This window comes from Cydia pomonella, chromosome 4, assembly GCF_033807575.1.
Source record: "Cydia pomonella isolate Wapato2018A chromosome 4, ilCydPomo1, whole genome shotgun sequence".
Lineage (NCBI taxonomy): Eukaryota > Metazoa > Arthropoda > Insecta > Lepidoptera > Tortricidae > Cydia > Cydia pomonella.
In genome coordinates, this window is record NC_084706.1 from 15,516,535 (window position 1) to 15,530,849 (window position 14,315).

General features: G+C 36.7%; 1 protein-coding gene across 1 annotated transcript in view; it reads right to left on the reverse strand.

The window, feature by feature from the left end:
• Positions 1 to 14,315, reverse strand: part of LOC133517144 (phospholipid-transporting ATPase VA) — a 119,877-nt gene that overhangs the window by 43,699 nt on the left and 61,863 nt on the right. Inside the window, exon 2 of the mRNA XM_061850311.1 lies at positions 2,181 to 2,385. Within this exon, the coding sequence (XP_061706295.1) occupies positions 2,181 to 2,385 (205 nt within the window). The remainder of the gene's footprint in view (positions 1 to 2,180; positions 2,386 to 14,315) is intronic.

The following is a 14,315-nucleotide window of genomic DNA, read 5'->3' on the forward strand; positions in this document are numbered from 1 at the left end:
CAGGTAACCCGAATGACCAGTCACCTAAAATCCTGAGCTCGTGAAGATTTAGTTTCCTCAATAACATTTCAGTCAGACAACATCATTTAAAAACGTATATTACTTTAGAATGGTCTTTAGGCGTAATTTAAACAATGTAGGTAGGTACTTCTTCTTCTTTGTCGTTGTACTCTTTGCAGAGCGTCGTGGTCAACTGCTAACATCAGGCGCAGATGTTGCTTGCATTCTGGCAAATGCGTTCAGGTAGGTACTACAAATTAGGTATTACTGAAGCATAGCGGCGATTAGGTACCTACACTTAGTAATTAATGTAATTATCTAGGAATATATACTTAGTTGGTTCATAACTTTTTTACATTTTTTTTTTTTGTTTTGACTGATAAAAAAGCTATAGGTTATGATCCCTTATTATAGTTATTATTTATATATATATGGGTTGAATTGAAAGCTTATTAATTGCTAAATTACTTACATTATAATTAAACTTAATTTGCTGTCTCAGTTTTGCACAATGCTATGTAATATTCAGAAAAATGTTATAAAAAAACATGCAAAAAATAAGCGACCTGTTCGAGGTGATTTTGATCCTTAGTTATTTATTTCTCTTGTTTAGATGGTCGAATCTTACATAAATTTAAAGCTGAATCTTTTATTTTTTTTTAATATATAATTCATGTGTATTGGTATTGCCAACTGACAACCTGCAACTGTACGTGTTTTACCAAACGTACTCGTAGGATGGCAGTCACAAATTTGCGTATCACTGAAAAATACCCTAAGTTTGAAGGGTATTAGTTGAAGTGCAGACTTGTCGGAAAACTAATTGCAGGTGATAAAATAACGTTCTAATAAAGTAGGTTCATACAAATAAACGATTGCACTTATTTTATTAATGTGACAGTATAATTTTTCACAATCCAGCCGCGTATTTGCGTCTAACGTCAATCCCAAAGTAAACAAGAAGTAAATTAAGACGCGATCTAAATTTTATACTAAATATATTACGTTTTGATCAGTATAAAACAAGCTTTCGATTCATGGCAAACTTTTGTTTATTAAAAGCTTTTTATTACATTTTATCAATCAAAACCTTTCTGACAGAACTTATGACCCAACTAAGTAAATTTAAAAATAAAATTTACTTTCTACAGGCTAACAACTAATATAATATTCATCGAGACAATTAAACACAGTTGTGTTTGAGGTTTGTTTTCTATAATTGTTCAGATGAATATTAGTTGCATGTAGAAAGAAAATTTAAACTAAACTAGTTAGTTTACGTTGTTGGATCACAGAGAGTTTCACCACCTCCTGTCTCCATAATTAAATCAGGTACATGTCATCATAATATTGCATTGTCATCCGATTTACATATGTATGCAAAATTTCAACGTAATCGGAAATCGGGAAGTGGGTCAAATTTAACTTCCAAGATTTGACCTACAATAACATATTAATTTTATGAATTTTACACCAATGACATACTTACATAATACTAACAGGGCAAGTTAAATAAAATTGTAATGCTAATATGTACTCGTATTTCATTAAGCTACAGAACAGTGCCCCTAATGGGAGAACTAGAGGTAGCGACCTAGAGACGCGCTGTTTGACAGGCTTGGCACGGTTGACAACAATGACAACCCTTGGCTTCCTTACAGAAAGGGAGCCGAGCCCTTCAGCGGCTTCAGCTTCGGCTGAACTGGACAGTTCTATTTCCACCATTTTGTAGCTATCAAGCTATAGTTTTCACATACTCATGCTTGGATACCATTAATGGCTTCCATGGTGATTAGCACCCATTTGATCTTAATTCAATTATTTTGTCGGTTAAGTCGACAATCGACCGCGTAAAGGTCAATGCCGCCAAATTCTGCCGTCTATGGGAAATTCTGAGCGATAGACCACGAGCGTATGTTATTATTTTCATTTTTAAACGTCAGCGATATTATCTGCTTTTGACAACTGGAAGTAAAAACAATCGCTGATGCTTTATCGATGAAGTTAACAATAGTGTACTGTTGTTAAAAATACAAGCTCGTGTACCTGTAGACAGATTCGGCCGTATTGGCACTGCTGACCGTTATTTTGAATATTGAATTTGGTTTTCATTGTCATTTACGTTTCTGATGATAGAATACGCCTTTGCTAGGCCATTACAAAATATAGTAACAATATACCATTTCTAAAAAACCGGGCGGCAGCATCCTCTGCTTGAGGTTGGTCTCGCCGTCGAGGTTGCAGGTGTCGAGATAGCAGATCCCCAGAGGGTTGGAGGTGTGGAGAAGCACCATGTCCGCGGGCACCGCTTCGTTGTTGGACAGGTGCACCAGATCGCCTACACGCACGTCGCGCCATTTAACTCGCACGTATCGGTCCACATTCCTGCGTAAAAGAGACAGACAGGTTGTTTATTTCACTTAACAGGCACTTTGAAATGTAAGTTCATTAATTTATAGCGATAATAATTATGATTACGAGTATCTTACATACTAGATGCGAACTTCTATGACGATTAGAGAAGAAATAATATACGTGGCGTGGTTAATGTTGGATTTGGAAAGTAGGTATACGAGTATTATTTCCTTATTAAATAGTTAGTTGAGTTCATGATGTTCATAGAAACGACATTAGAGGAGTCGACGCTGTGCTGCTATGCGGAAAACTTGTAAACTCTACCACTGTTATAATATTTATTTCAAATCTAATTTTATTCGATTAAATGTTAGTAGGCGTAAAAAGGCGTAAACAAATGTGAAACAGCAGTATTTATTTGGTTTTAATTGTTTGCGATAGAATGGAGACCCAGGTTGTACAATATTATACGTACTCTACATTTGATTTGTGAAGACCGAGTTTTCCGTGGAGGTACGTTATAGCGATATATTATAAATGGACCACCTATGAGTAACTACGGTGGTAAAGATAGCATTTAGTTTTAACGTGTCATAACAGTGTTATTATACATATTACCGCATTAGTCATAGTTATCTACAATCAGCCATGAAGATTACAATGTTGTAATAATAGTTTTTGTCAAGGGACTAGTTCATACTAATCGTGATCGTGACTAGATATTTGTCGTACATATTGACAACTTGGGGATATTAATGATGTACATATGTTGAATATTGAAAACTTGAATGATTATGTATGTGATAAACAGGGCCCGTACATTTCATGCCGTTCCTGGTTCCTGGTGATAAAGAATTCTGGATCGCGTTTTATAAATAAATATTATACCTAATCGGTAATCGCTGTTTGCCTGAGAGAAAAGGAGATTGTCATGAAGACAAGAAAACCAATTTTTTTAACGCCCGTTATATTAATCTATTAGGCACGGTATAATAGCTACCTATGTTTATTATTTTTTACATTATCATTGATATCGCTTATTGTAGAATCTATGACAGTTTCAGTTCCTAGCTATAGTACCTAGTACCTACTAATCTTATAAGCCTAAAAATTTAAAGGATACTAGTTCAAGAAGTGTATGCCGGTTGCATAAAATATTTTGGTAATAAATTGATAGAATAATTGTCTTTACTGGATTGTATGTTTTTTATTTGAACCAACTTTTAGTGTTTCTAATTGGCCCTATGATTGACTAGTAGAGAATGTCTTTTAGGGTTAAGTCCGCCATTTGTACATAATTGTATTTCATTGTGCAATAAAGTTAAAAAAAAAAAATATTTAGCAAATTTTGGCAAAGGATGAATTTTTCATGCATTCAGCATGGATGGTTGCATTTATACTATCATCTATTATGTCATGCGTCACTCTCCCACTTATGTACTTGTTAGAAAGTGAGTGTTATTTAAATTTCGCCCAAGTATTGCACATAATAGTACATTATGGCAAAGAAGAGGAATTAATGAATTGCCATTCCTGCCGAGGCATACATAGTGCTTTTCTCCAAACATGCGAGGAAATAAGGTCAAAGGTCCCCAGCAAGCTCGGTTCACCTTACAAACGCAGTTACGCTCTCATTCTAAAATGACTAGCTAGATTGCTCTGAAACTTTGTACTTACAATAGGTTATGGTATAGTCCTGTAATTATATTATGTAGCAACAGATTTTTTTTTTTATACTACGTCGGTGGCAAACAAGCATACGGCCCGCCTGATGGTAAGCAGTATCCATAGCCTATGTACGCCTGCAACTCCAGAGGAGTTACATGCGCGTTGCCGACCCTAAACCTCTCCCCCCCTCCCACCCCTCGTTGAGCTCTGGCAACCTTACTCACCGGCAGGAACACAACACTATGAGTAGGGTCTAGTGTTATTTGGCTGCGATTTTCTGTAAGGTGGAGGTACTTCCCCAGTTGGGCTCTGCTCTAGATCTGGAATGATATCCGCTGTGCTGTGTCCTACCACACAAAGTAAGATGACATTCACAATACTCATACCTCTCTTGTGGACGTAGTTTAAGGACGTACCCGGGTCCAAGCTACAGATACCATAGTTAAAAAAACTATAGCTAATTGGAGCTTTTTATACAAAACTTGTTTTTGCTCTATTTTGTTTGTTTTATAGACTGGAGTTATATAATCCAATTACATGACTGAATATATCTCATGTCATTGTATGTGCAAAATTTCAGTACAATTCAACACGCAGTTTTAAAATGAGAACGAAACTCCGCTTGTATGGGAAGGTGAAATTAGGCCTAGTTTGCCGGGGACTCTTATATATTTAATCATTATTTAAGCATCAAGTATCACTCAAATCCAACCTTCACATCAAAAACAATTTTCCTGGTTAATTATTTTTTAAACGTTAAAGGCATAGCTCGTACTGCCTTTCAGTACCATTCAATATTCGTTTATTCAATATAATTGTGCAATAGAAAATAATAATTGTGCAATTAAAGCCACATTTTTCTTTAGAAACACGGTTTATATTCAATATTTGTATTGATCGTACATTGTCATAGATGCGTAATTAACATTATTATATACAATAGGTGTGTCAGAAATATATAATATTAAAATTAGGGAGATATCATTGTAAACATTGAAAAATAATAATAATAAAATTGCCAATAGAAAAACGACTTCCCGTTTTAAGGAAGGACAATAAGGAAGTGAAATAATAATACTAGCCTTCCATTTAACATTAATTAGCCATTCATTATTTATAAATAATGTTTCTCAGAAAATGTATGGTACTCATTACGAAACATTGTTTCGAAACAAAAATGTTTATAGTGAATACGTGGCTATAAACTGGATGTGCACGCCCGAGCGAGATCCTTAAAAAGGTACATTGTGCAACTAGGGTGGTAATTGCAATATTCTTACCCCCGAAGTTACACACAATGTTTTTCATCACACTTGCGAAGAAAAAACTAAATTAATCTTAAAGACATGACATATCAAACATTCATCCGCCATATTTTCATTTCTTGACAGGTTATTAGGCATCTAGGGATTGCAAACCGGATTGATTTTCAATCCGGCCGGATCCGGCCGGATTTTGGCCATAACCCGGCCGGATCCGGCCGGACCGGATCCGGTTTGGTATAGGGATATTAAAGTTAATTAAATGGCATATTTTTCTAGTTTTTTGCATAATACGTATTCCTAAATCTATAATTTAAGTTAATAAATAACTTCTTAACAATAAAATAGAACTTAGTAGTAAAAAGTGTGACACTGTCAATATCACTTTAAAAACAAAATATGAAATCGGTCATTTATTAAAAAAATCTGAGCAAACTAAAGATTATCAATGTTATCATATATTCATTCACACATATAACATATTGATTAGCCCAACTCCAGTCGGTTGAGTACCGCCGACTTAATCCTGCTCATTTGTTTACTTTTAATCTCCTATCACAACATTAACCTTCTCTTTAGAATAAATTACAAATGCCTTCCATAGCATCTCCATTCTTTTATTTTTCCTTCTATAACAGTATTTATGTAATCGTCATATCGTGCCACCAACATGAAAAACAACTTCTGTTCCCAGTCATCGTCATATATATTTTGATTTAAACTTTTTCATTCGTTTTACGCTCTGTTCAACTTCCTACCTCTCATCCGTCGCCTTTTCCTTATCTAAACTAAAACGCACAGTGCGTGCTGTATTTAGGCGTTTTTTATTTTATTTTACCGGATCCGGTCCGGATCCGGCGATTTTTACCGGATCCGGTAGCTCCTGAAAAGTGCCGGATCCGGCCGGATTACCGGATCCGCCGGACCGGATTGCAATCCCTATAGGCATCCAAGGCACAGACCTATTCGGCATTCAGCCATGATTGAATATTATTTAAAAACATTTTAAACGACTATTAAATTATTCAAATTAAATATTTTTTAAACGTAAACAAAAATATTCAATTATAAACGTCAGTATTTTAAAAGTAAAACTCATTTAGGCTACTTTGTTTGTATGAATTAGTGTCACAATAAAAAAAAAAGCTGTAACTCCCTTGCTATTTCACAAAATATACGTCTTGTCCTTCATACACCTGCATGAAACAAGATCTTTTTCGAGCAAGTGTGATGAAAAAATATAAAGTTTTGTAGTCTTTGATTTTATTAAGCAGTATTCGCACGATCATACCCGTCGGTCTTGTAAAACCGAGACTTGTAAGGTCGTTTATATTCCTATCTCACTCCTCCTATATCATAGCTTGAAATGATAGCTGAGCGGGTCGTGTAAACGCGGCTTTAATAATTGGCTGTTTGCATTTAGAGTAAGGCCAAGCTAAGTTGGCAACGATTTTGATAGCCCAGCCTGTGAAAGTGTTAACACGTCATAATTTCATAGATGTTTGACGTTTTAAATAACACTTGTACTGTCTGGGCTATCAAAATCGCTGCCCACTTATCTTGGTCTGACTTTAAATACATGTTTTTAAAAGGTAAAATAAAAAACAATACAGGAATAAACTTCCCGTCCGAAACAGTACAATAATGATTTTGATTTTTCTTTGAGTTTGACCGTACTATTATTGCAACAATAAGGTGAACATTTCCGAGCACATTGCAGAAAAACGTATTAGCTGCCTACCCGTACAAAAATATTGTTACACTCGACGTACATAGTCAAAAGCTAACTGTAGTAAAGTGTTGCAACACATCTGTTATCGTATTACAACATAGGTATAGGCACCATATGTATGTGTTCGAAATTGCCTATCGGGTTTGCTAGTTAAGTATCACTGTGCTGTGGTTACAAATAACAGTATTGTGAATGATAGTTTTCCTGTTAATAACGGTCGTAACTCAACAATAAAACACATAGTTTTATCTCTAAATTTCGTCCTACTTAAAAGAATATAATTATTATCAAACCATGAGGCTTATTCTATGTCATACTCGTAATCTTTTTTCAAGCAGAAATGACACAGCTCATATCAAACAAATTCAGACAGATCATATCAAAAACAAATGCAGAACAAATTTAAAGCCTCTATTAGTTCTGTCGGAAAAGACTGACAAACGCACCTTGTTTATCTTGTTTTTGAGAGTCAAGTACCCATGTTATAATATTTCTATAAATATCAAGTTGGTTGTTTAAATTTTGAGTGTATTAATCCACGAGTCGTATGTCGTATGAGCCCCTGGTGTACGTGTCTATTTATTTCTTTACCTTGTACAGTAATTCTTTGTCAAGGCGCTTGAATTGAAGCCGCAATCGATTATAATATTGAATCCTATTATATTATATTAGGGTCGGCGTTAGCGTCTCAGTTTTCGTTCCATGGTAAACAAACGGCTCGACAAAAGCAACAGGTGACGCAACGAGCCATTCAGATCGACCGACTTTAAGCCTTCTATTAGCGAAGGATTCCGCACATCTACAGAACAGAATGTTAAAGTCAAGCTAAGGATACGTCGTGTTGTTCCCGAGGTGATTTCCCGATAGATGTTTTCTTTTTTTCTGTGCGTTACTTTTTTTTTTATAATCAGACGTGCAGGGGTTAACTAGTTCATTGATCTTTAGGTTCTCGGAAATCTAAAAGTTTAAAGAGTTCACTGGGCTAATTCAAAATTAGATTTATTAGTATCGTGAAAATGTTGGAACTCTGGATACATTATGTACTTGGCAAGAAAGATAAGTATCTAAGACGAATGGAGTAATCTTAAATCAAATTTACTTTTACTTGCGTGGATCTAAGCCTTCTAAATGGGACTTGAAATAGATGATAGTTTTTTGGTGGAATTGATTTGTAAATGATGAATTTGAATAATAAATATTTAATAACGTTTATTTGGATTTGTTTTGGTTTGGTTTTGTTTGATGTTTTACAGTTAGTATTTTCCTCGCGTTGTTGTGGTGAAAATTTTCCTATTTCCTTAATTCCCTATTTCGTGTTCTATATACACACAGCATTCAAAAGTAAAAGAATGAAAATTTTAATAATGTGCCATTTTCAACCAAAAATGTACAAACGGGGTTTTTTAGTAAGGTGCTACTGCCATAATAAAAAAAAAAATTAGTCAACATAACCAACAATTTTTCAATCTTTCCTTAAATTTAAAATTTTACATAACTAACAACCGAATCACACACGACACAGAAAACGTCACTTATGAGAACTGTACTCGTCATAACAAAGAGAACGAGCCACAAGCCACAACGCAAGTAAAGAATGGCCACACAGCGGTGGGAACAACATTGACCCAGTCCGACGTTCAAAACAAAACGACTTTTAAGCAGTAATAACAATGACTCCTTAAGCCTTTCTCTCTTGGCCAGCGATGGTAAGGCCCGCGATAACTGCGTCGCGGAGCCTTAATAAACATCGTCGCAGACAATGGGACGCGATCGCGACCCGTTCAGTATAACGAAAGTGATTTGAGAGCTGATAACCCACTCTTCGCTGTTTGCGTACCGGCTTTCTAACGTTTCCTTCATTTCATTTATCGTTTTGACGTCAGAGCTTTTAGTCACTGCTATGTATCCTTTGTTGTGATACTTGTGCCTCTTGTGAGTCTTTTGACGTATAGTGAAAAGGGAACGTCTACAGTTGGAACCCAACCCGTGGGAACAATAGACAATGGGCGGAGTAAGTCAACGCAGCGAAAGTGATTTGAGAGTTTTATACGCGTCATTCAGTAAACGCATGTTTCAGTTCTAGTGCTTCTCCTACTCTTTGCATGCGATTAAAAGTTTGATTGCAATATACAACAAACACATATATTTGCATTTTAAATAAAGCATGGTTATAAGGAAGAAAGTTTTCAATAAACACATTGCACTCCTTTGCGTCGCGCAGTCGGGCAAATACATATAAAGGGAGTAAAATTCAGATGCGTTTAGACTTTCATCGTCATGAAAATAAAACGGCTAAGTGCGAGTCGGACTCGCGTTTCAAGTGTTCCGTACATCACAGAATTTTGAACAATGTTATTTTGGCGTGAAACGTGACGTAAGTGAAACGTCTTTAAAAACGACTAAAATGACCCTTATGCGCGGTATTTAATTGTTTATTTAGTGAAAATTACTCGTAAGTCTATGGACGGATTAAGAAAAGTAGATTAGATATATGAGGAGATAATATTTCGCTGCGATCCACATTAACCTTATAATGGAACATGTTCATTTTCGATATAGTGGAACATGTTCATTTCGTCAGAGAGCGCCTTAGATTCTACGGCCGCGGCGGGTTAGAACGTACGGCGGGTGCACGCTGCGGAGGCCGAAGTCCGAGCTACAGGAGTGTAGTGCTCAAATATAGAACAATAGTACAAGTGCCTAAATATGAAGGACGAAGGCCAAGCTCCGCGCAGGGCTGAAGGTAAGGAGGAGCGTCCGACAGGTGCGCTCTTATTTATTATTTATTTATTTTATTGAATCAAGCAAGTTATCATAACATTACAGCTTACGCCAAAGCGTTCCGTAGATTCATTACTTAAAAACTACTTATTTATTAATTAAAAACTAACTTATAATATCTGTCTTGCATCCTTTCAAGCATTCCCTTCCACTTAGATATCAGCCTTCCTATCCCTGTCGCAAACAGATCACACTCTTCCCGCAACGCCCGCAAGTATTTTAATTGCGAAGGCCGACAGGGCTGCAGGAATGAAGTGCACCAAACATGATCGCATGCCGTATCAAAGGGTAACGTAAAAGGTAGATCTGATTAATAAAAGTTTAATTCACTACGCTTGATTTATACCTCTCGCGTCGAATGATAACAGTTCCATCACGTCTCGTTTGGCTGGGCTTTAAGAAAATACTTGAATAAATATGTTTAAAGCCATAGTTTTTTTTTGTTGTAAATGTTACATTTCTAAATAAAATTAACGTGCTAAGCACCTAAAAATGACTGTAAATCATTTTACGTGACAGCTACACCATATAAATAATTAACGGTCATAGGGACCATAATTGGACGCGAGCGGTATAGAATTAGGTACCTATGTGGCAATATACCTTAGTCACTGTTGTAGTATGTTACCTAAGGCCCGAGCCAGACAAGCGTTGTCAAACGGTGCAAGGTACCTTGGTCATATCCAGATCATTGTCTGGGTTCCCCTGAGAGTCTAGTAGCCGAGTTCTAATTTGCAGTTAGCGCTGAATTGGCAGTGGAAAGCAGGATGAATAAATTTAGCGTTAAATTAACGAATCGAGCGGCGGAACTTTGGATTTCGCAGTTCGCACGCTTGCTTGGAGAAGGTTTGTTGATACGGTTGCATATTAAGGCCAGGGTCACTTTGTATGAAAGATTCGATACAAAGTAATCCGTTTTCATTGGTGTACTGTATACAATATACAAATAACTAGTATCGTAATATGGTAAGCTGAATTGTTGTAACAGTCAACAAGTAAATTTTTGGACCTGATATTAACCCTGTAGCCTGTAACAAGTAACTTTTTTTTATGTGGCCGATTAATTGGGCAACGAACTTGTATTGTGCTCGTATGTTCACTAAATTAATTGGCCAATAAGTGCAGTTTGTTGTACAAAAATAAATTTGTTGGTGATTATATTTACACGCCAGTCATTACACCGGTGACCGAGGCGAGGCGTATGAAGAAATATTGGAAAGCGTGTCAAGATAGTCAAGAGTGGACGTGACCAATGATGAGTAAAGAGACAAAACCTAAATAGACTCCTCGTGGCAAATCTGAGCTGACGCAATAGACCGCAATTGACCACCGTGACCTGCTACATAGAGAGTGTTGAGACAGTTTAAAGAAGAATGTTTATACATACACATACACATTTGAGCGTTGTCAGTATGTAAACGAAACGGAACTGTTTGCTTATGCTTAATTATAAGATGTAATGTTTTGAAAAGATGTGTCCCGCCGAGTTTCTTGCCGGTCCATATTGGGATACCCTCCTCCAATTGAGGGGGGATTTAAATCTTCTCGGGTCAGAGGTGTAGGGTTAGAGCCGGTGTAGCTTTATTTGACGTTCATAAGCGCATTGTAATATGCCTACTTGAATAATAAACTATCTTTATCTTTATGTATTTAGGCATGAAAATGATTTTTGCTCGGCTAGAGTTTGTATAAAACAAGGTTAACGTCAAACTACTCCCAGGAAAGCCCCGTCGGCGTCGATGTTCCAGTAATTCTATCAAGTCACCCGTCGAACGGAAATTGCCTTAATTTTTAGAAGCAGCAGAAATAGGGCATGCACGTTCTTGACCCGATGTCTGACGTACTATCTTCTATTCTTGCATATGCAAGTATGCAATAAAGGCACACACAAGGAAAAAGTCTGAAATATCAAACAAACGCTACTATTCCTTAGCAAAGGTATTATGATATTATTATAATTAGCGCGCCTTATCACTTTCCAGCATACATTGTTATAAAACCTGCCGATTGCTTAAGTATATTTGTTTATAAGTAAATCTTATTGGCCCTTCTAATTACCAAAAATCGAAATTTCATTGGAAATGTTCTTGAAAACGCAATAAGCCATGTAAAACTGAACGACGAAATCGTTAAAGTTACTTGTTAGTTCGGCTTGGTAAACATACTAAATACCATCAAGCCTATCTTAATCAGCTATTACGTCACCGACATAAATACGTAAAACCTTACGTATACGGTGTTTTAAGGACTATCTATAATGAAGTCACCATTACTATATAACAAATTTATTAGAAAACATGACTGTACCAACTTGTAACGTAAAGATATTCCATTTAATTTAAGTTTTACGAGTTGTACCTACTCTAAGAACCAATAGGTGTAATTATTTAGTCAGTATTGTATCTGTGATCGATGAATTCGGTGATGCAAGCTGGTCAAACATTCGAGTAACTGGAGGGTCGCGGGGGGAACGTGAGTCACAGCCCGAACTAACCACTCGTGGAAAAGCACTAAAGGATTTACTCGCCTATGAAGGAAAATTTTCGCACCGTAATTCTGGCAATGGACCAACATAAAATACCCTGGTCCTGATAATCGGTTACTCACCATACGTATTTTTTACTGAGTATACGTTGTATGAAGTTGAAGGGGACGCGGAAAAAACATGTCTAGCCATTGTCTAGTTTTTTTTTTCTAGTTAAAATTCTAACAGAAGCACAAGTCGGTGCATAACTCAAAAAGTTACTTATTAAATTATTACGTAGGCATGTGACTCGACATGTTTTTATTCCGTTTAGGTACTTTACATACATAACACTACGCACCATATGCTACGCACTCTACGGTGTCTCGCTACTCTCGCTACGCTCGTAGTCTAATTTTAGTATCTTTCGCTAGCTCGGATATCAATATTAGGACGAGGGGTTAAACAACAACTTTGTCCGCTTGTAAAACAAATACATACCTATTTTCCTTCAATCTTTAAAAAACCCGACTCCACAAAAAATATGCCTTAATTCATTTTATGGTCTTCTTCAGCATTTCCACTTTACCAAATGTCGCTTTTCGAAATATTTGCAAAAGTTCCATTTTTTTTTTAAATTATGTCACTGAGTCTTACGAAACAAGAAGGTTATTATTATTAAGTCAAATATTTATTTTCATCACATTTCATCGAAAAAGATATTATATCATGCAGGTATACTGAAGAACAAAGGCATGTATTGTTCCCGCGGGAGTTATTTAATTGAATTGATATATTTATTTCGAACTTGACGTCCATAGGGTTAGGTAACAATGACTTATATATCTAAAGTTAGTATTACAGTTAATTAGACAAAACAAACAATTGGACAAAACAAACAAAACAAAACATTACATAACATTCATAAGTTTCGCGGCGGCACAGCAACAGGTGAGTGTAGCTGCACGTACCGCTTGACTAGGAGCGAATCCCAACGCTGCGCTTAGGATGCTGTTCGGGCTGCTTCGGCTGCGAGTGAGGAGTGACGCGCATCGCTTCCTCATGATGGCGAAAAATCAGTCTGTTCGTGCCTCAACAAACATCGCGGAGGCACTACAATACCGCGGCAACCTGAACAGCATCCTAAATGCATCATTATATTGGACACGGAGAGGCCCAAAGACCGCACGTGTAGAAAGTTTCACAAAAAGCTTTGAACAATATTAACTTTACTTCTTTACTAACACGTGCAAACCTGCGGGACAACATGTTACAGTGACCCAATGGCCCAGGTACTTAAATTTGTCCACTCTTTTTAACGGAGTTCCACAAAGCTTAACCTCCTGCATTTGGTAATTTTTGTTACCTGATTTAAATTGCAAGAGCTCGCTTTTAGACGCATTGTACCTAAGCCCATGGGCCTCAGTATGTGTTTCACAAATGGCTAACATTTTTATTAGACCCCCCATCGAGGGGCTCAGCAGCACCATATCATCAGCATAGCTCAAGTTGTTGACACACATGTCCTCTATGTGACATCCGACACAAGCGCTGCTGAGCTCCTCGATGAGGCCATTCATATATAGTTATGCATTGTGAAAAAAAAAGCTATAACTCCCTCGGGTTTTTTTTTATCGTATCACTAATTCATTCAAACCAATTAGGTATAAATGAGTTTTACTTTTAAAATACTGACGTGTAAAATTTATTTGTATTGTTTATGTTAATAAATATTTAATGTGATGCTGACTTTCCTCTTTTTGTGTTAGTATCCAGGCCTCACGTCACGCCCATACATATAGATTGGTCGAATAACGGTCTTACATACCGTACCTTAGTATTTCTGCTGAAAAGCCTAGACTCCAACACTTTATGGAAGGCTGTACTGCATCGCAGGGCGTTTTGAATGCGAATATTGACCTCCCCCTCCTCCCTGGTGTTTGTTTCGGTAATGGACAATGGTGCATCTAAGGTACCAGACCTTGTCAACTCCACGGTAGACGGTACCTCCAACATGGAGACTTCCGCGCTCAACTCGTGTATATTTTTATAG